The sequence below is a fragment of the Bemisia tabaci genome, chromosome 2, assembly GCF_918797505.1.
Source record: "Bemisia tabaci chromosome 2, PGI_BMITA_v3".
Classification (NCBI taxonomy): Eukaryota; Metazoa; Arthropoda; class Insecta; order Hemiptera; family Aleyrodidae; genus Bemisia; species Bemisia tabaci.
Genome location: NC_092794.1, coordinates 45,645,506 through 45,668,963, shown reverse-complemented (window position 1 = coordinate 45,668,963; position 23,458 = coordinate 45,645,506). Strand labels below are relative to the sequence as shown.

Genomic DNA, 23,458 nt, shown 5'->3' with positions numbered 1-23,458 from the left:
AGGCATTAGAACCCCTTCTAAGAGCTCTAGACGAACCGATACGTTCCCAAAGGTTATGTCGACCTCTTTTATTTTGCAACAGGCGGAGTTGAGGTGGCATGCAAGCTATCCCCATTGTGAATTGAAGAAATTATGAATATCCTGATCAGTGGGCTGATCATTGAATTCGACTCGGAAAAAAGTGTGTCAGGGTTATCCCGAAAAATTGTGGTGATACCTCAAGTTTTGGATGATGTGGGCACTTTCAATTGATGGAGAATTTGCACTCAAAAATTGTATTGCTTCATCTGAGAGTTCTTAATGAGCTGAGTTCGCAGTATTTTTCATAATTTTGTTCTGACATGGGAAGTTGGAGAAAAATGTATTTAAAGTGAGAAATTTTGCCGACTTGTGACGTCATTTGGCGGTATTTTCCATTTAAACACATGTATTTTAGCAGATTTGGTTATTTTACCATTTTTTCTCCAATAATTCTTCAATTTAGAAATCAAGGATATACTCGCACTCAGTTTTCCTTGCAGTTTCATTTTAGACATGAAATTCACAGAATTTAAGACAACTGCAATTTCTTCATTGTGGTGATACTACCATACTCAAATTGGGGTTGCCTCGCAAAATTTGGGTTCGTAACCTAATATACTGGGATACTACTACAATTAATTTGGGTCCCACCACAATTCATTGGAAATGGCCATATCATTCATCTACCCCTACCTCTTTTTTTCGTGGATAACCAAAGGAGATATATAGGAAAATGAGTGATCCTAATGGTGAACGTAGATGGTTGCAATGGACTGAGGAAGTAAGTGATGGCCTAACTAACGGCTAACCGCGGGATACATATGGATCACATTTAGAAAAAGGAACCAGCGCGATTACAGTGTTTTCAAAATGGTGCAACTTCTGTTTTTCTTTTAAAAATACTGAAAATACATATACAGTACTGATATTTACACAATTATATTCCCTTAAAATTAACAATTTTTTGTTAGGAAGCCAACACTATTCGCTTTTCTGGGAGAATTTTTAGATAATTATGATAAAGCAACATTTCTACAACTCTGTAATCGCGCTGGTTCATTTTTGCATACTGCGATGCATATTCAGTCCATCATTCACCCCCTCAGTCTTTAACAACCACCCGTTTCCACCAGTAAGATCGCTGCGTTTTCACTCTGTCTTCTTTGTCTATCAATTTCAATAATCAGCGCGCTGAAGCGTTGTTCATCATCGACGACCCTGGAGGAGACGGCGACTGGCGACGACTTGGATGGATGAAGCTCCGGCGCTCGAAGAAGAGCAAATCACACATTCGATTAGCTCGCAAAACAACCCCGCGACTAGAGATTGATCGCGGAACAAAGGGCGGAACAAGAAACCTTCCCTCGAGCTTTGACAAACCGTCAAGGTGGGGGAGATAAACAGTAATTCGCGGGCTTCGAAATTGCAATTGCGTAGCCGACTTGCCCCCCCCCCCCCCCCCCTCCCTCTCTCCTCGCGGAGAAGATTTATCAAACTAATGTACGCCTCGCTCGGATGCCGAAACGCGACGATTATTCCTAGAACGTCGTCCCTCGGACGAAGGAACGTAACTCCATTCCGCGGTTGCAAAATTTACTCGAATAATTGCATTTTTTACAAAAATGTACCCTCGCAATTGTTGTCCAAATTTTTCCTGATTTTTGTATGGGATCAGAGCAAAAATTAGTTGAACTTTCAGTTAGGGGCTATTCAAGTATTACGTAAGGCATTTTTGCCAACTTTTTGACCCCCCTCCCCCTCCCCCTCCCCCCTGTAAGGCACCCGTAAGAACTCTCTGACCCGCCTTTTTGAATTATGTAAGATTGGCCGGGCCGGGACTTCCCTCCCCCCATTTCTTTTTTTAAAAGAAGGAGAAAGCCTTATAAAATAGCTTAAATAAATGTAAGGCTTTTGTTAAGGTATTTTGATGAAAATCGGCAAGAAAGAACCAAATAATTAAAATTTAATTATCAGGGTGCTTACCAGTTTTATAAAATCAAAAGCGGAGACTTTTAGGGGTGTTTTTTCAAGAAAATCGGGGACTTTTTTCTTTTTTTTACAGCAGAAAGCTTACGTAAGACTCGGCCTGACCTTCCCCCCCCTCTCCACCCTCCCTTCGATAGGCTCCGTAAGACAAGCTCGTAACCCCCCCCCCCCCTCCCCAAGTGCCTAACGTAATACTCGAACGGCCCCTTAGAAATGTCCAAGATCTTCCTTGTAAAAACGCATTTTGTGAGAGGAAATTTGGCAACGCTGAAATGTAGGTACGTTCTTTCTCGGGGAGAACGACGGGAGAAGCCGCTTTTAAAAGCGGATTTTCGCGAGAGATCTGGAGTGGCGGGCGTCTTTTGAGCGTTAACACTATCATGTCATTAATTGTCGCCAAGTTGAAACGGTGGAGAGACAAGTCGATTCTTGGCTTCGTCCTCGTCACCGCCGCCTCCACCACCGTGCCCGCCCTTATTTTCCTTCTATTTTTTGGGGCTGTAACCTCGGTCTCGGTCTCGGTTTCGCGTCGGTTCCCGGGGGCTTGTTTCTCGTCGGAAATTCCCGGGTCCCATCTCGATTTCCTGGAGTCGCGGTTCATTAAACTTTGCCCCGTGCGAGGGATCATTTGGACGTATTTCTGCCGAGCGGAACTGTGTGCATTAAGACATGAGCCCTGAGACCCGTAAGAATAAATGCATAACAGGGTTCACGTCATTATTCACATAGTTCCGTTCGGCAGAAATACGTCCAATTGTTGGAGTCTCCCAGACGAAGGAACGTAACTTCGTCGCGACTTGTTGCAAAATTGACTGAAACAATGGGTCACTTGCGTTATTCGTAGACGTGTGTTTTAATGATATCACAGGGCGTCTGCCATCAGTAAAAACGAAATAGATCCGGGTATTTCATGTCATCTGAAAAAATTAGTAAAATCTGCCATGAATCAGGGAATTCTGATTTCTGAGTGTCTCGCGTTTTTTTTTTAACATTTGATTCATCTCATGAAATATACTGGTTTCTATAATCAAACAATTTTCAATTTGTTGGTTCAAAAATCAGGCAATTTTATTTTAAAAACAGGAAAATATCAGGGAAATCCGAAATCTTAGGGAAACACCCTTTAATTCAGATCATAGAGCAGCAAAAATTAGTAAGATTCGTGCAAACGCCAAGTTGTTTTATCCAAAATCAGCGGAGATATCGCTTTTTAGAAACACAACGTCATCCACCGCGGTGATGCGTTCAATTGTTTTTCCGCTTTGATTTCATCTGTCTTTTAAGTCGAGCAACCATTACGTACACTGGAAAAAAAAACACATTGGATCTAGAGTCCAGACTCTTGAAAACATCGACAAGAAAAAGGAAAAAGGACTCATGGTTCAATCAGATTTAAGCTTAAATCAAAAGGAAATCCGCTCAAATTAAGAGGCTTGGTTTTTGATTTAAGCTTAAATCTGATTGAATCAAGAATCATTTTTCTTGTCGATGTTTTCAAGAGTCTGGACTCTAGATCCAATGTGTTTTTTTTCCAGTGTACCGTGCGTGCATTAATAATTGATGTGTCTAAGGTAGAAGAAAACATGGTATGCACCAGTGGCGTGGCGTGCTTTGCGATGTATCGATTGATCGACCATTTAAACCTATAAAAGTATCGAAAGACAGGGTGTTCGTAGCGAACACCTCAATAATCGATTATTTACCACAGCTTCAAATGGGGAAGTATCGATATAGATCGCGCACGCCACGCCACTGGTATGCACTACCGTGTTTTTGGATGAGGGCTTTCTCCGTCATTAAACGTATAAATTAATCATCTGTGCATATCTCTTTAATAAATGTTAGTCTACAAGCTTAATCTATCGAAATGCGAATCTGTGTTTAGTGCAACTGACTCACTCCTGTTTTAATAGGAATATGTAAAATGACCAAGAAAAATCTGTCCAAGATTTTTCTGATTCTTGTATGTAATCAAAGAAGATTTAAAAAAATGATGTTTTCAGTCCTACACTGCCGTGCTAACGAAAAACGCCGTATGAGCCCTCAGACGTTGCCAAGTTTCCTCCGATAAAAACCGAAATTACTGGGAGAATTGTGAACATTATTTTCCAAAAATTTCAGATAATTTTGCATGCGATGTAAGCTAAAATATCTGAAATTTTCAGGTAAAAATATGCATGCATGTTGTCAAAAATACATGTTTTATCAAGGGAAATTTGGCAACTCTCAAATGTTCATACGGCGTTTTTCCTAGCACGGCAGTACAGCTCCCGTATATAAGTACAATTTGTCGTAGGAAATTTTGCAGCAACGAAAGCTCGTTACGTTCTTCCGCCTGGAAAAGACGATTGTTAGAGTTTTTTCGGTGCATCTTGACGCGATTGTGTCGGTTGCTCCGAAGGAAAAACGAACTTGGCTCATTTGGAACCACAGTTCGACTGGAAAATCAAAGAGATCGCATCTGCAGCTCACTAACTGCATATTGTTTTCCACGTCTCATTATCAGTACAGCGAGTAGTAATGTTCGGGTCGGAGACACGACTAGCATGGTGGTGTAGAATTTAAAGTTCGACGGCTTTAAGTCTGCTCCAATTTCGAATGCGCCTTCAATTAAGCAGATTATGCAATACAACATCCTCCGTGCTTGTATAGTTGCTCGGTTGAATGGAACCCAAGTCTAACATTGAGCCTTATTTGGACCGCGTTTAGCAGAAAGGTGCCCTGGCACATCAGCTATTGCCAAATTTTAGTGGGCTAATTTAATTTTTTCATTGAAAATGGTTTGCCAACTTTTTTTTTTGCAAATTTCAGTGAGTTTTCTGCATTGTACGAAGCAAATTTTTTAAAATTTTCAAAGGAGTCCGCACTAAAGTCCTGTTGTAAATAATTAAAGTGCCTGATTTTTAATTCTCTCCGCTAAACGCGGTCTATTTAAAATGATACGAAAGTTTGAAAATGCCCTCTGTTTGAATTGCTGATATCTCTTAAACAGTAAAATGAGTATAATCTGTAACAATGGCGGATGTGAAAAATTACCTTTTCGAAACACACTTAAAAAACTGTTTTTTTCACACAAAAATGTCATATGTTTGGCTCTGGCATAATGTACAGATCTCGAAGATCACATCTCAAGTATTTTCTCAACATTTTCTCGATGCCGAAACAGTTTTTTGAATGTGTTTCGAAAAGGTAATTTTTCACATCCGCCATTGTTACATATAAGTCCTCATATGTGAGTTTATTCCCTATTTTCTTGCTGCTGTTTTAGTGTCAAACATTCGATGTGATGGAAATGAAACATTTTCATGTCACATAAAACCGATTGAACCTACTTGTCGCATCGTCTGCGTTTCTAAGTTGGCTTAAATCACGTGGACTTGTCTCATGAATAGTGCTGAGTCCTCACGCGTTCGTCGCTAATAAGAGTTTCGACTCCTCTCAAGTTGAGCAAACAAACTTTGTTGATACGTAGTATTCAAGCAGCGGAAATTTGATTTCGGCTCTTTCTGAACTTTCTCTATCTCCGTTCTCACATACCAGATTCGGTCAGTTGGACAAGTTGGGGTAAGGAGTTAAATAGTTTGTTAAGATGTCGATGACTTTAGAAGCACTTCCATGTTGAAAATCTAAACCAACACTAATGTTTGGCTGTATTATGTTCGTGTTATTTGTTCATAACTTGCTCTCCTCGGGAAATTTAAAAAATTGAAATTTTCATGATTTCAAGTTAAACTAGTCGTAATGCATATTCTATGAAAAATTTGCTCCAAAGTTCTAATTTTTAAGCATGAAAAAGTCAGTTTGAAATCTTTCCGCTGTAAGAATCCATGTAATTTCGTAACTTCAAACGTGTATTTCTTGAAATAGCGTGAACTGCACTGCGCCTTGTCCTCAGCGCTCATTTAAACTTTAAACGACTGTCTTTAATATGCGGGTATTAGGATTATTAGACAGGCGTTCAGCAGATCGTGGTGGTTTGAACTCGACCCTGGACTAGAAAAAGTAACCTTTAGACTTTCTCCAGACCAGCACCGAGCCAAAAAACACGAATTACCCCACTCTCCAAGATAGGTACTCTAATTCCTCCTCCATCTAGGGCAAAAAATCAGGACTCGCTCATAGCCCTTGCGGGGAGGTGTAATGGCTCGTGTCTCAAGGCTAAAGAGCGTGGAGTCACCACACCCTTCCCTCCCTCCCCCGCTCGGGGTGTTCTCAAGGCCCCGAGGATATTAGCGGGGGCACGGTGCCAACTGCCGAGAGCCCAAGACGCAATTTGATTAAACTAAAACATGTACCTGGCCGATTTAGCGACAAACCGCTCCTCGGCTCGAGTGGAACGGGGCCGCAGTAATGGCCCCTCGGGCATCCTCCCGTATTTTTTGCCTCCCTCCGCACTGGGTCGCCCACCCCTCGCTGCCCGGGATCCACGCTAGGCTGATAAAATCAAGCGCGTTCTCTTTTTATGCCGTGCGGTGGGACTGTGGGAGGAACCGCTTAGGTTTATAACTGCATTTTATTGCCGCTTCACCCACCCGCGGGACGGGTTAGAGAAGTTACACCGTGGTTTCCAGCGTTGTCGTGTGGAAATAATCTGAAGAATCGAGCCAAAGTGAGGCGTAATCTAATTCGCAAAAATCGCTTTGGAAAGTGCTCATCTCAACATTCATCAGTCATCAGTAGGCGAATTTTTTTGATATTTTGCGCAAAAGGCTGCAAAGGTCCTTCCATGTCTCTAAGGGTGGCAAAATTTCATGAAAAATAAAATCTTGAAATTTCACCTGAAATATTTCATGAAATTCCAGAAATGTATGAAAGATACTGAGAAATACCGGTTCCTTTCCTTGTTTCGCAAAAAGTAAAAATTGTCACTTTCTTCTACTTTTGTTTGTTTGAGTGCGGGATGCATACTCTAGCCTCTGAAAGATACGAAATATTTCACAACATCGTGAAATTTCTTGAAATATTTCGCTGGAATTTCCATTTTTCATTTCTCTCTACGTTTCATGCCACCCAGATGTCTTTCACTGCGAGTTATTTGAGGTTGGACCTTCTCATTGGAGCCTTGTGCCCCGCTTGCATAGACACTATAGATCGTATTCGATACACCAAACAGGCAAGATTGTATCCATATAGGTTGGCTCAACATGTAAACATAGCCTCGGAAGTCAATTTAGACTCTGAGGAAACGGGTTTTTGTGATAGATTTTCGATTCTATTGAGTACAGAATGGCAATGAGAAGTGAAATTGTTAGGAATTTTCTTACTTTCAGCTCTTCCAACTTAAATCTTAAAATTTTAGTTTGAGGTAATGTTCTATTGTTTTGAACCAAACGATAAATCCAACCACTATCGAATACGACCTTAAATTTTAGAGACCCCACTAACAATCTGAGGAATGTAATTGAGTGAGGAAAAAGTTAAATCCGGAGGTCAGATTTATTTTTCGCCTGAAGGGATGAACTTTTTGCGCGAAAAATCAATTAAAATTCGCCTACCGATGACTGATCACTGATGAATGTTGAGATGACCACTTTCCAAGGCAATTTTCACGAATTAGACTAAGCCTCTCTTTGACTCGATTCTTTAGATTATTTTAGATTCTTTCTCGATCCCCATATTTTTCCCAAAGAAGAGCATGACAACGAAGTTATCACAGCTTTGTTTTCTTTATCTGCTTTTTCTGGTGAAGATATCCTAGTACACGGCTTACGCGGGAATGGTGGAGAACCTGTTTTGTATGAAGTTAGTATACGTTGTTCAGCTCAATCTCGTTTATTATTTTCGTTTTCTTGCACTATGTGACGACAGCTCGATTAAACATGGCGGTTCTAAACGTCGACCCCGTACGAGTCGGCATTGCCTTGAGCGACTCTCAAAAATGCAATCATCGTTTGAGTGACGTCTTAAACTTAATGCATCAAGACGGATTTCACGACTTCATTCAAACTCGGTCTCTATGACACACCTCCTCACCCCTACGCTTCGTCGCTTCGATTCACCCTCCGAATTGAAACTCACCTTACGTTCTTCATGCGCGGAAAAGCGTGGAAATGAATGTAAATACGTTTAGATTTTTTCTTTTTTTCTAATTCCTGTGAATTATTTGTTTATATTTGTTTACATGGCTTTTCTAATGCCATAAATTCAGGCAAATTATTAACTGATTTTAGAGCCTCAGTAGTACATATTGCATTAAGTAGCAATTACATAGTAAAAATATTGCAATTCCACTGAGTGTTGTGTAGGTTGCCTTGCCTCTATTTAAAGGGGCCCCATTTATTGAAACGTATTGCAATAAAATTGAGATAAGTTCATATTTTTCATTGCATTGCATATTGCCTAATTTTCTGACAGATGGAGCTCATTTTGCTGATTGTTTGAAATCAAGTAAATGATGTAAAAATATTGCAATTTAATGGTAAAAAATTACGTTTTTATTAAAATCAATCTGCAATTCAATTTCGATATTTTCGCTGCATTGTGCTACTTGGGATATTAGCTACTGATTCATTCGTTTGCGAATGGGCCTGTTGCAAATTTAAGCCAGAGGGAAAAGAGTTTCTTTTGTACTGAAAATGGCTCAAAACTCACAATGAGCGCATCAAGGAAGTCCGAATTTCAATCTTAACTTCACAATCTGCGTAAAAAATATGGGGTTTAATAAGCCTCCCGCTTCAAAAACGATACAGCGGCTGGCCCAGGTGAACATTCCGTAACAGGACTAACAGGAGTTGTTCTATCTAACCCTTGCGCACTAGGATACTTACACAATATTGAACATGTTTGACGCCTCCGCGCGCAATTCGCAAGGGGGCAACCATGGTCTTCATCAACGCATTGTAAATGTAATACCAAACACACCGATTGATAAAATCCTGTCTCGTCACGTGTGTTTTGGAGGGTTGGCATTGGCCATGTTGAATATTGTGTAGCATCCCAGTGCGGAAGGGTTGAATGCAACGACTCCTCTTACGAAATGTTCACCTGTGCCGGGGTATCGTTTTTGAAGCGGAAGCTCAAAGAATGCATATTCTTCACGTAGATTGTGAAGTTAGGAGTGTATTTCAGACCTTCTCTACGCGCACATCGTGCTTTTGCAGGCATTCTCCTTAAAAAAAAAAAAAAAAAAAAAAAAAAAAAAAAAAAAAACTTCTTCTTGCTCTATCTGAAATTTGCAGCCGGTCCAATGCTCAATGAAAACCAGTCGAGACTCACAAACAAACGCACATTTTTTGTATTTCCCAAGTATTATTTGCGAAAAAGTGATGAAAAAAGATACATTTGAGTTTTTTAGATAGGCCTCTCTGGTAAGTCCCCCTCCAACGTTGAGGAAATTAGGTATCCGGGCGAAAATTGAAACGCGTCATGCATGCAGAGTCCACGGAGAAACAGGAAAATAAGACAGCCAAGGAACGAATGATATTCTCAAGTTCATATTTCCGTGGAGATGATTGATAGCCAGAAACTTTTCTCTGTGTTCTTTTTCATCTCAGGCGGGGAAGTGAATCACATCTGGCAGTTGCAACCGAATCAATTTATTCCTACAAATGTTCTCTCTAGCCTGAATGGGGCCAGGAAAAACGGTGTATCTCCGGGAAAAATCTTCGAGCGTGCCTCTCACTTAAAGTCTAAATATAATATGGTTTCAAACGACTTTTTAGTCAGCATGTTTCTGACTCAGTGGATTTATATCCCACCTTCGAGTCAAGTCTAAACCCTCGTCATCGTGTTGCTGTTGACAGACGAGGATTTTAATGCAATTTACGAAGAGAGTAACAAGGTGGTTAAAAAGTGCTGGGTCCATACTATTTTGCGGGGAAAATGAGGCCGACGAGTTCAAAAATTTCAATTATAGTCTAAATTTTGAGCCGCAATGAGTATATCAGTACAAGACTGAGGGGGAGAGTGTTCAACTGAGGCAGATACATTGGATTATTTTAAGAATACTAGGGTAATACCAGGAATGAAACACACTGGAAAAAAAACACATTGGATCTAGAGTCCAGACTCTCGAAAACATTGACGAGAAAAAGTACTCTTGATTCAATCAGATTTTTGCTTAGATCAAAAGGAAATCCGCTCAAACTAAGAGGCTTGGTTCTTGATTTAAGCAAAAATCCGATTGAATCAAGAGTAGTTTTTCTTGTCGATGTTTTTAAGAGTCTGGACTCTAGATCCAATATGTTTTTTTTTCCAGTGCATGTATGATAATACTAAAACACTTTGTATATCCATTCTTAGCGTCGCAAACTTCCTGTCTTATTTCATTTAAATGAAAGAAAAACAACCCTTCTTTAATTTATGAAGGGTCGTGCTCCGTTTTTTCTCTCTTAAAGCGAAGTGAAGAATTTGCATGTTACCTAGTTTTTCTTAATTATTAATTAGCTAAAGTTATTTTTAGCGCGACGATCTTTGATAAGGGACCTGATCTTCCGAAAATTCAAAATCGAGCAATTGTTACTGAAGGAAGTTTTGACCTTCAGAAGCAAGTTTGGCTCTCACAGCACAAACATTAAGGGAGATACATGCCGTCCTGAAGTTCCAGTCCAAAATTTGTTAGACTTGGGTTTTTTTCTTCCTCTTCCTTTTCCTGTGTGGTACCTAATGATCGGAAATGCACAGAAATTCTTTCTAGGAATTGATCAGTTAGCGTACTCTGTGATGATGAAAGTTCCCGAGGCTTCCATCGATGGTGCCTCTCGTTGAGAACTCAGTACGCCAATGAAGATGTTGCATGTGTGAGGAATTTGCGATTTGACTGTTGATTCTTATGTAAAAGTTCGCGAGAAACACGATGGTGCCACTGGTTTTCTCTGAAATCATCTCCCAAGCTCAAAAAAAGCTCTCAAGTTGAGGCTAAAATGGAGGGAATATCCCACGCTATCCTGAGAGTCCACTTCTACATCGAAAGAAACTCTCCATGCAAAGATAGGGAGCAAATACATTAGCAGTGATGCCTTGTTTTCAGTTTTAGAGTCCCCAAATAAAGCGGCAGCCCTGTCAATGTATTTGCTCCCTATCTTTGCATGCAGAGTTTGTCTTGATGTAGAGGTGGACTCTCAGGATAGCGTGGGATATCCCCTCCATTTTGGCCTCAACTTGAGAGCTTTTTTTGAGCTTGGGAGTTGATTTCAGAGAAAACCAGTGGCACCATCGTGTCTCTCGCGAACTTTTACCTAAGAATCAATGGTAAAATCGCAAATCCCTCACACATGCAACATCTCCATTTTGATCGTTTCCCTTAGTTCGGTTCTCCTCGAAAATCTGTTCCCAGAAGATTAGGTCATTTTTCACATATCCCACCACACACGATGCGGCAGACACAAGCGCGGCCTGTGTAGCCAGTAAAACCGATGGTCTCAAGGTGGTGTTTGTAATAATGTTGCAGGAGTTGCGGAGGCGATGGATGGATGGAACTCCTCGGTGCAGCAGAATCCACACTTGGGCAACGAGGATGAGGACAGCGTAGAGCTGGACGTGGACAATAAACTGGAGACGCCCTACGTGGAGATCTACTTCGACCCCCCGCCGCCCAAGATGCCACCCATTCCGCCCCCGCCGGACCTCATGCCCACGCCTGGCGGTAAGCCCAATACCCCACACTTAAATCCAATCGCTCAACGCCTCTCAACAATAATCAACGAGACCTCCTTCAATTCCGAAGCTATGCTGTCGGGCTAAAAACATCGTACGTCGTATGAAAATTCGAGAGCTCCCAAATTTCGCGGATATATTATGATATTTTTTTAGGAAAGCAATGCTCCCATTTCCTTAAAATTTTTAGATTGAATTGCGAACGAAATTGTCTAAAGTTAACCCAGTAAATTCGGTTTTTATCGAAGGAAATATGGCAACTTCTAAAAGGCGCTAAAATGCGACATTAGTATCTCCACTGCGATGTTTCAAAATGTCCGTTCGTTACGAAAAAGCCAACTTTATAGCTTGAAATTTGTGCAGATTATTCTGTTGATAGAGGAGAAAAATCAAGGAAGTATTCAAGTAATTAAGTTGACTACTTTCTCAAAGAAACGAAAAAGTCTACAAGTTGGATGATGCAAAATCGACGTATTTTATCGTTAACTATTAAATAGATCTATATCATTTATATTCTGTAAAACAGACGTATGTGCCATTTCCTGCATGCATATGTACCTCTCTGTCTTAGCTTAATCATTTAATTCATTGCAAGCTCTAATAGCTCCTCTTTTTCGTCGTTTTCGAGATGCGCGAGTAGAAAATCTAGATTTACACCACTTTAATCTTCAATATTGAGATAAAAATATGTTATCAGGTGTAACCTCGTCATGATGGGTCCTAAATTAGGCTCCTCTTTCCGTAACCTCAAATTAGAGAGTCACTTGAAGGAAGCGAGCGAGCATTGCGCATTTGAAGCGCCTTCAAATGGGCGTATACGCCAAATACCTACCTAGACGTTCGAATAGTTGCCTAACCGATCTTTCGTTTGAAATACGGAGTGTGGGATGTCGGTGATTCTCTTGTGATCCCTCTCGCTGAGTTTCGCATGCATTTTCAATCTCTTTAAAACATCTCACAGACTTGTTTATGAAATTTAAAACAATCATCATCCTTCGTTTTTGTCATCAATGCATGTTTTGTTAAATGAAAGTTACTACAGTGCCTTTCAACGAGTGAGGCCTCTATCTCTAAACGTAAATCTAATTCGTTTTGAACACCATGATAGGTCATAGTCTTAAAAAATTCACCAGTTTTTGATGTTTTTAAAGGGGTCGAAAAATTCGAAAGAAAGAACGAAGGTTGTCCACTTTCGTTTTAAAATTGTTTCACACCTAAAAACATGAACTATGACATTGCAGAACTCTTCCTCAAAATTTGTAAATTCCTCAGTTATTTCGAAGGAAACATCATTCGTTTTGATTTTAAGTTAGATTACACATGTAAAGTAGTTATACGTACACAAATACACAAACCCACTAACCTGCGATGAACCCAATGTCACATACAAAATACTAAAACTTTTTGCCTCCCTTAATTTTAAAATCTGAATTTTTGTATACGCACCCATCTTCCATATTCTTTGTATAAAGACATTAATAGCCTAAGATGTTGAAATTGACTAACTAACTAACTAACTAACTATAAACATATACATACATAATACATACTTTTTTCATATACATGGTATATATTTCAATATGTATAGCATAAGTTCCTCATCACAAAACCATGTCTCAAGAGTCGGTTCCCACATTATAATATCAAAAAAGATCGTAAAATTTCTTCAGAAAAAAAGAATACATATTTTTCAGTAGATTTTTAAGAGAGATTGACAAGTCATTCGAAAGAAATTCTGGAATTTTTGACCTTCAAGTTGCGCGACAACGAAATGTGCCCTTTTTCTCCTCCTTCAGTTAAAGACTAAATTTTACGTGACAGCTGGCTAGCGCTTTTCTTTATAATCTGGTAGCTTCCATTAAGATGGGGAACAATAGCTTTGACTGCTTGAATGTCTCAGAAGTGAATCCCTCTCCTTTCTTGATTCATCCAGAAATCCGTTCTAACTCCCCCGATATCCTTTGTTGCCAAGGAAAGTAAAATGTGACCCTTTTTTGTTCGTTTATTTCTGCTTTATCGTACAAATTTTCTTTACTCACCAATCTCAGGAAGTAAAAGGATTTCAGAAACTTTTAACTCAATGATGGACGTATCGACAGGTGCGATCAATGTCGGTATTTTTAATTTATTGTGACGTCCTGCGAAAATAATCAAGATTACCCAGCTAAATAGGGCAAATCCCTCAAATGTTCTCAAAATGATTCTCGGTGGCAGTGAGCCAGTTTCATTTGTCACAGATTAGTGATTTAATGATTAGGTGGCTATGATTGGCAAATAAATTATCCCATCCATTTACTTTCAAACATATATTATCATCAATACCAGATATTTCGCCGTTTGGAATATACGCTTGCTGACTTCTCTAACCGCGATAAGAATTTGGTTACTTCCGGCACACATTGATGGATCGAACGTTCATATCGTAATTTTTGTGCAATTAACCTGTAATATCAATCACTTGGCTGCATTTTTCGGGTGCAACTGCTCCATTTTGAGCAGAATGACCCACCAAAATGCACTTTTAACAGCGGCTGTCACATTGGGCTTAGTGTTTCTCTATCGCCGTGTATTCGTTTTGTGATTAACACAAGTTCTGTATTTTCAAACGATGAGTTCGGGTCGAAATGGGTCAGTTGTATTAGTAACAGAATTGTCTTTGAATGCTTGATTCTTGTAGATTAGCTAAATATAAGAAGATCTGTCCAAATAGCAACTTTCTACGTTGAATATTAGCCGAGATATCATCCTTTGAAAAGTCGGATTTTTGACGTCATCAACCGCACTGGAAAAATAAAACACATTGGACCTAGAGCCCAGACTCCTAAAAAACATCAACAAGAAAAAGTTCTCTTGATTCAATCAGAATCTAGCTTAAATCAAGAACCAAGCCTCCTAATTCAAGCGGATTTCGTTTAGATTCAAGCAAAAATCCGATTGAACCAAGAGTATTTTTTCTTGTCGATGTTTTTAAGAGTCTGGACTCTAGATCCAATGTGTTTTTTATTTCCAGTGTAGTGTATAACATGGTACGTATTACCGCGGTGGATGACGTCATAAATCGAGTTTTTCAAGACGCGATATCTCGGTTAATATTCAACGTAGAAAGTTGCTGTTTGGACATATCTTATAATTTTTACTTGATCTACCAGAATAAAGCATCAAATCTTGATTCTGTGACCGGCGTAACTGACCCATTGACCGGAATGGACGGAGAGACACAACGCTCTGAACTTTCCGACGGGTCGAGGGAAAATATTGATACTGCGGCAACAGCGTATTTTCCTCCATCAGTCATCCTTGCCCGGCCAGAGGGAAACGGGAGATTATCATAACTCAATGTTTGCGACACAATGGAGGAGGCTAAGTGTGTAAACGTACTCCCACCCGCGGTGTTCGATCATTTAAAATCATCGCCGTTCCATTGTCCTTTTGAACGGAAGACGAACGCCAAAACGTCGCTTAGGAGCTGCGACCCTTGTCCGGAGCCGTGATTTCTTGGCTCGGCGAAGAACATTAGCGCCAGCTTAACAAGATGCTCTCCAATTCGACAAAACATGAAAACATTTGTGACTTTGGAGAATACTTGTGTTCGTGGGTTGCTTTTGATTAATGTAGGAAGTGAAACGCAAAAAATTTCAAAGTCGGTGTCATTTTTGGCACAGTTTGCGATGAATGTAGCACTAAAAACGATGAAAAGTAGGTAAACTCTAGAACCAGCCGACACACAGTGGATCGAGTCAATAGGAGAGGTCGGACAAAATTTGAAAACTTTAAACGCTTATAACTCCGTTTATACAGAACTTGGAGGCTCTGAGAGTGGTTCCATTGGTTCTCTCGTGAAATTTTCCTCTAGATACACCCTATGAAATTCAAAAGGTGACGAAATAAACTTTGAAAGTTGCGGTTTTAGCCGAAAAATCCATGCCCGACCTCTCTAATTGACTCGATCCACTACACCAAAAAAAAAAGTAGCTTGGATCAAGCATGATAATTCTTGAATTTGCCGCCAAGAATTTTCTTTATCTTGCTTTAAGCTGACTTTTTCTTGATTCAAGAAAAATAATGCTTGGGTTAAGCAAAAAAGTAGCTTATATTAACCGGCAAAATTCTTGATTTAAGAAGAAATACTTCTTGGCGGCAAATTTAAGATTCTTTTTTTTCCAGTGTAAGCAATGGCTTTGTTTACTTTGTGTTCCTTGTTCCCGCGTCAACCGAACTTGTGTCATAAGTGGCGAGGCGTAAATGATCGATTATCGATATTTCCCCATTAGAAACCATGGCGAAGAATCGATTATTAAGTTGTTCGTTGCGGACACCCTCCGTTATCTGTCCTTCTCCATGGGTTTAAGTGGCAGATCAATCGATGTATCGCAAGACACGCCACGCTTCTGTGTGTCTTGTCTCATTTTAGCTTCCGGTGTGGTTTTCGCCAAGTCGGCCAACTGCGGCCCTATCAAACGGGAAGAAAATCAGTTTGTGAAAAAAAATAATTGATATTTGTCATTTGTGGAATATAATAAGAAACAATTGAACTTATTTTCAAACAATATTTTATTGTTACTAGTTTTCTATACTAAACTCACACATTTCAATAAGATAGAGTTTTAGATAGGGAGTGATGGGGGGGGGGGCGGAAAAGTATCTCCAAGTGTTAAAATCGAGGATGAAGTGAGATGTGAGATAGGATCATCTTTCTCTTGGTCAAATTTTTCCACGCGCGGGGAGCATTTCAATAAGGCGGCTGCCCTTGTGAATGAAGTGCAATTCAGGAGCTATTGCACGCAACGACAATTCATCAAGGAAGGCATTTAGCCGGCTCCAAGGTCCCGGACAACGAGCGTGTGGTGCTAAACATGATTCCACGTCTTCCGCTGCATTTCACAACCCTCCCCAGAGCCCAGACTTGCTTCGTGCTCCCTGTATAAAGTTTCCTATCTTAGCGTCGATTCGTTGAGAAGTTCATGAAAAGGCCTCGCCAAGGGTTCAATTACACTCACGTGCGGCCGTGCAAGTATCACGTTCGGCATTTTGGCCAACTCTTTGAACTCCTACTTCTTGAAAGGCACTTGTATGACAGCCTCTCGTCCTCCTTTCATCCTACAAATCAGGCGAGATTGGCCTAAGCTCCCCCCCCCCCCCCATTTATCAGTTTGTAACCGCAATAGCCTGAAAAGTAGCTTAAATAATTATATAAATTAGAAATATTGTTTTTATTTAAAAAGGAGGACTTACATGGGCTCCTTAAACATAGAGAGATAATTTTAACGCATTGAAAACTCGCCTACAATTTTAGATGTAGGCAACACGGGCTCCCACGTGGTCGAACAGTGGTATCATCTTGAAATTTCAAGCTTACTCTAATCACAGCACACAGACGCGGAGAAGTGGATTTTCCTAAAATTGTTTTCCCAAGTGTAAGATTCACTTATACTTGTTTAATTATGTCGTGATCCGTCTGTATTGATTAATGACTCAGATGATGGGTAAAACTTGAAACGCATCATTGGAAAATGGAGGTAAATACTTTCTTAATAAAGTAAACAACTCGATTATGACAACCCGTATGGTAAAAAATTGTTCATGCTTTTTCTATGTTGGTGCTCAGGGTATTTCATGTGAACACAGCCTATTTTTTTAAAATCTTTATTGTAATTTTGTTGCTTAGGTCCAATTGTGGTGAGAACAGAAGAGGCGCTAATCGTCATATTTGTGCTCATACTGTGGGTTGCTGCAATAGCTTTGTTCTTCAACCGATGGGGAAAAATCCGGATGCTGGAACCGTATCAACCGAAATTCCACGAGGAACACCGGACCAGCTGTCCCATGGTTGAATACCAGATAGCCGGAGGTGGCCTTGCTCATTGTCAGGTAAGGTCTACTCAATGAATTTCTAATATTTTTCGCACGATTTTTTTACTCTTACAGTTAGGTCTCTAATCACTGAAACATTAATTTTTCAACATTATTTCATTTAGAGATCTACTCTGCCGTGTAACCGAAAAGAACATTAATGAGATTCTGAGGAAATTGAATTATACATATATATGTTAATTTCCTCACAATCAATAGAATAGAAACGACCCTAAGTCGAATCAGACGCTATTATAATAGCGTCTGATTGACATTCTATTGAACAAAATCTTCCATATTTTGTGATATTGCCAATAGCCCCAAAAATAGTCTTAGAAATTGTTGGAACGATTAAAAATCGACGAATTTCACTTTCGACTGTGTAAAAAGGGCCTTCGTGTCAGGAAAGGTAGCAGTACGTGTTATGTTTGGACTTACGGCTAACAAATTCCATGGTTAACAATCGGAAGAAAAGGGTAAAATGTAAAGAAGAAGAAAAATCCCCAACAGAAAATACCATCGTGACCGCGGCGTGGAGAGAAGAGAACAAAGTAAAGTCAGTAAGATGCGCTAACGGTCATGATAGTATGAATAAAGCCCCCCTCCCCGCCCCCCAAAAAACCATTTGGGGCTTTGTGAAAGATATGGAAAAATACTACAGGAGTAGCTGAACAAATCACCGCAAACCGCGCTTCTCGTAACAGCCGGAGTTCGACATTAAAACACCTGCAAAAATGGGTGAAAATCGGACCGATTTTCCGGTTTTACTCAAGAGAGCAGTAAGTTTAGCTTTGAGGAAAAAGAGGATCCAAATTTCCCAAATTAGATTGGGGGGGGGGGGGGGGTGATTTTTGTCCCGCCGAACCCTGTCCAGCGGTTCATCTCGATGGCCAAAGTCCGAGACAACGTATTTCCGATTGCGACGTCGCAGACTTCCGATCGGACTTAATTCCTTCATCGGAAAACTAGTCAACTTAATTCCTTAAAAATTTCCTTGGTTTTTCTTCTTTACTAGCAGAATACTCCGCGGAAATTTATGATTATATGCGGAATTTATTTATATATTTCAATGTGTACAGTTGACTTGTTTCTCTTCGAATAAATGAAAAAGGAGTAGAGATTTTGAAACACCGCAATTAAGATACGTGTTTCCGCACTTATTCGTCGATTTACAGGTTCAATTAAACGGTGACCTTCGTGAAATGAACTTGGTCGTTAGGAATGGCATATTCTTCGCACCTACTCTGCGTACCTCGGTTCATGACCATTTATTTCGAGGAGGAACTTGTTGAATTTTAGATGCTGACAGCTTATCAGATAGTTACTGCCTTTCGCAGACCGGAAAAGTTTCAAACGTGGTCCTAGTGAGAGCACGTCGGCGATTGAAGGGCATCGCCGTGGCCGCGCCGCACTATGGTCCACAGACTGGATTTAACGGAACTTTATTCGAAAATGCACTGCACCGTTATAAAAGGTGTTGGATCATATGTTTTTTGGGTCGCTGATTTCATTTTACATCTTAGTTTAACAAAATATTAACATCCTGACCGAGAAACATAACCTCAAATGTGATTTCTGGCGCTTTCAAGACTGAAGATTTTTTCCACCCTATTTTGACATGTATAAAAATAATAACAAAAGTGTCTCTCTGTCGAGATCAGACTATTCTCATTTATTTTTAGGCGGTAAATCTGAATATGACCTCCGTTTTGGTCCATCACCCTTAAATTTTCCGGAAAAGCCGATTTTACCCGGAAAAATGGACATTTTTGGTGTTTTTGCGACTGTTGACCTCTGCAACATGTAGGTAAAATTTTTTACAGGTACTAAATAGTACTAGTTCGATGTATTTTGATCTACTGGGTCTGAAAATGACCTTTGTCTTTTCTTATCACCTCTCTTTTTTCCGAAAAAGCGACTTTTTCCCGGGAAAATGAGCAATTTTGACGTATTTTTGTCATAATTGCAATTCATGTTGATAAATTATACCGGACCCGTGGTAAAGCGATTCTGTCATGTATATTAAGCTGCTAAATCCGAATATGACATAGGTTTTGGTTTATCACCCTCCAGTTCTCCGATAATGCCGATTTTTCCGTGCCTTTTGAGTAAAACCTTTCCCGGACTCTTGTGTTAAAAATACGGTTTAAAATTGATTTCGATGTTTGATATATCGATTCTTATGTATTTTGACTTGCTAAACCCAAATATGACCTTAGATTTTTCCTATCACCCCTCATTTTCCCGGAAAATTCAATTTTCCTCGGAGAACGAGCTTTTTCGGTATTTTGGCGCCAATTTTCCTATTCTATGGAGTTGTAGCGATTTTCCAAGTTCCTCTTTAGGTCTTCTCTGACGTCTTAAGAAACATTCAACTGGAGTTCGACCTCAAATTGCCTCTTACAACCCCCCGTTTTCCTCAGAAAACGGAAAATCGTCGCAAAAATACCAAAAAAGCTCGTTCTCCGAGGAAAATTGAGTTTTCCGGGATAATGAGGGGTGATAGGAAAAATCTAAGGTCATATTCGGGCTTAGCGAGTCAAAATACATAAGAATCGATATATCAAACATCGAAATCAATTTTAAACCGTATTTTTAACACACTTAGAGTCCGGGAAAGGTTTTATCCAAAAAGCGCGGAAAAATCGGCATTATCGGAGAACTGGAGGGTGATTAATCAAAACCTATGTCACATTCGGATTTAGCAGCTTAATATACATGACAGAATCGCTTTACCACGGGTCCGGTATAATTTATCAACATGAATTGCAATTATGACAAAAATACGTCAAAATTGCTCATTTTCCGGGAAAAAGTTGCTTTTTCGGAAAAGTGAGAGGTGATAAGAAAAAACAAGGGTCATTTTCGGACTCAGTAGATCAAAGTACATCAGAATACTTTTATTTTGTACCTAGAAAAAATTTAACAGTCGCAAAAATGCCAAAAATGCATGGAATATTCCACATTTTGATGCACGGAGGTGCACTCCGAAAAAATTGATTTCGACCGTTAGGTGCAAAAAGGCGCAATTTAAATTGGCATCATTTTAAAGTCAAGGATATGTTGAACAAGATTTTTCAATCCGCAAAGCATTAACTAGAATTAAAAAAAAGTTAGAGCTTCCTAAAAATTATGAATTTCACTGATTTCTAGCATTTTTTGGCGTAAGTTTGGAGCGTTCAAAAGCATACAAATTTCGGTTCAAAATTAATGAAACGGGGTGAAAAGGAAGTCACTTGCCATCAGGTGGATCCATGTTGCCCAAAAATTTACATAGATGAGGCGTAACTCGGTAAAATAAACACCCTGTAACGCACCACCGGATGCGGCTCACAATCAGCTAATGAAGACCTACCGCGCGCTCTGTTGTTAGGGTCCGTCACAATCTTATAAATCATTATTAGTCGATGAAAACTTAGGTGACGATCCATGAGAGTATGTATGATAAAACTGTAGTGCCAAACTTTAATTTTTTCCACCCTCAAAATTTGACTAAAGTTCCGTTAAATAGGGTCTGTGGACCATAGTGCGCCGGTGCAGCCAATCGTAAATCACTCTCCATCTTTTCGTCTCACGATTTATCTTCGTTCCCGCTGGAGAGGAAACGAAATTAGCACGATTCAGCGCCCGAAAATAGATCCGGATCTGTTGTCAGTCGTCGTGTCAAAGCGAATACATTATAAAACATTCATACGTTAACAACATAGAGAGAAGCCAGTAAATAGGAAGCGAGTTCAGTTGCGTTAACTTTACGCCACGTTTTTAGCGCCGAAAAGGTTTCCGCGCAATTATCGCAAAAATCAATTACACAAAAATTAAACCAATGACGTTTGCGCGTAATGCACTCACTGGAAAAAAACACATTGGATCTAGAGCCGAGACTCTTGTAAACATTGACAAGAAAAAATACTCATGATTCAATCGGATTTTTGCTTGAATCAAAACGAAATCCGCTTCAATTAAGAGGCTTGGTTCTTGATTTAAGCTAGATTCTGATTGAATCAAAAAATCTTTTTCTTGTCGATGTTTTTAAGAGTCTGGACTCTAGATCCAATGTGTTTTTTTTTCCAGTGTTGTTGAACAACTTGTACCTACACAGAAAGAAATCTCCACACAAATTGTTGGGTTAATACGGAAAGTAAAACACAAAATAACCCTAGCCTTCGGTTGACAATTATAATGCTCAAATTTGCACCCTGTCCAGTGGTATACCACCGATGTAACCTAGATTCGATTCTGGAAGCTGGCAACTATTTAACGAGGTCGCAGATTTTCAACGCACTGATTTGGTCCCTCCAACTCAATGATTTGATCGATTTGACACAGCGGAAACTAACACACATAAGAATCAACCAACAGTTGTGTTAATTCATGTTTTACCTCCTTAAAATATTTTAACTCAAGATTTTGGTTACTTTTTCTTACTGTGCATTGCAAAAGCAAGTCTACCTTGCTAAGGAAAAACGCCGTATGAACATTCGAGAGTTGTCAAATTTCCTTCGATTAAATGTTTCTTCCCGGGAAAAGTTATGAACATTTTTCCTTGAAATTTTCAGGAATTTAAGGTGCAATTGCGAATAAAATTATCTGAAAAACTATAGCATACATATTCATAAGTCTTCGTTAAAGGCGTTTCTGATCAGAGGAAATTTGGCAACGCCTAAAGGTTCATACGGCGTTTTTCCTTAGCACGGCAGAAGTGGACTGCATCTTGCAATTGAATCGACGTACGCGAAAACGTCCGTTGTCCAATACAAGGGTTTCATAATTGCGGTGGGTTTCTTTTGTCCCACGACACTGCTGAATAGGATCGATCTCTTTTATGTAAACGTTTAATTACCCTTAGGGGATCATTTATAAAATTGTCCTACATTCCTAACGTCTTAAACCATCTTGTGTCGTTATGTTACAACGAAATTTTCCACACAAACTCTGAAACTCTGTCTTGGACATCGGACGTTTTCGCGTACGTTGATTCAATTAGGGACTTCATCCGTGAAGAACATTATGTGCATGGGGAAACTGATGGTGCGTACGCTGCTCTAAACTGATATAGAACCAGAAATCTTTGTTTCCAATTGAAAAATGTATTCCAACTTTAACTGGATATCCCGGCAAAATTCTAATTCCTTATTCACCAATCACTGGAAAAAAACACATTGGATCTGGAGTCCAGACCCTTGAAAACATTGACAGGAAAAAATACTCTTGATTCAATCAGATTTAAGCTCAAATCAAAAGGAAATCCGCTCAAATTAAGAGGCTTGATTCTTGATTTAAGCAAAAATCCGATTGAATCAAGATTATTTTTTCTTGTCGATGTTTTTAAGAGTCTGGACTCTAGATCTAATGTGTTTTTTTTTCTAGTGATACTTTTTTTCCTTATTCACCAATCACTGGAAAAAAACACATTGGATCTAGAGTCCAGACTCTTGAAAACATTGACAGGAAAAAATACTCTTGATTCAATCAGATTTAAGCTCAAATCAAAAGGAAATCCGCTCAAATTAAGAGGCTTGATTCTTGATTTAAGCAAAAATCCGATTGAATCAAGATTATTTTTTCTTGTCGATGTTTTTAAGAGTCTGACTCTAGATCTAATGTGTTTTTTTTTCTAGTGATACTTTTTTTCCTTATTCACCAATCACTGGAAAAAAACACATTGGATCTAGAGTCCAGACTCTTGAAAACATTGACAGGAAAAAATACTCTTGATTCAATCAGATTTAAGCTCAAATCAAAAGGAAATCCGCTCAAATTAAGAGGCTTGGTTCTTGATTTAAGCAAAAATCCGATTGAATCAAGATTATTTTTTCTTGTCGATGTTTTTAAGAGTCTGGACTCTAGATCTAATGTGTTTTTTTTTCTAGTGATCCACGAAACCCAGACGCAAAACACCGCGATGAGCTGTGGATCGGATAGCCTCGAGTGTACTCACTCGAAGCACGGCAGGCTGCATCGGCCGGCGGGAAGGGGCCGATATTGAGGTTAGGTTTGGGCCGGGAGT

The 23,458-nt window shown here is 39.6% G+C and overlaps 1 protein-coding gene across 3 annotated transcripts in view; it reads left to right on the top strand.

Moving 5' to 3' along the window:
• Nucleotides 1–23,458, top strand: part of LOC109040110 (uncharacterized) — a 237,468-nt gene that overhangs the window by 190,482 nt on the left and 23,528 nt on the right. For all 3 annotated transcript variants that reach the window (XR_011899380.1, XM_019055917.2, XM_072297399.1), the window contains 2 exons: nucleotides 11,396–11,590; nucleotides 17,267–17,469. Coding sequence is in view for 2 of the 3 variants with exons in the window: in XM_019055917.2 (XP_018911462.1) it covers nucleotides 11,410–11,590; nucleotides 17,267–17,469 (384 nt within the window). In the remaining variant the exon portion in view is untranslated. The remainder of the gene's footprint in view (nucleotides 1–11,395; nucleotides 11,591–17,266; nucleotides 17,470–23,458) is intronic.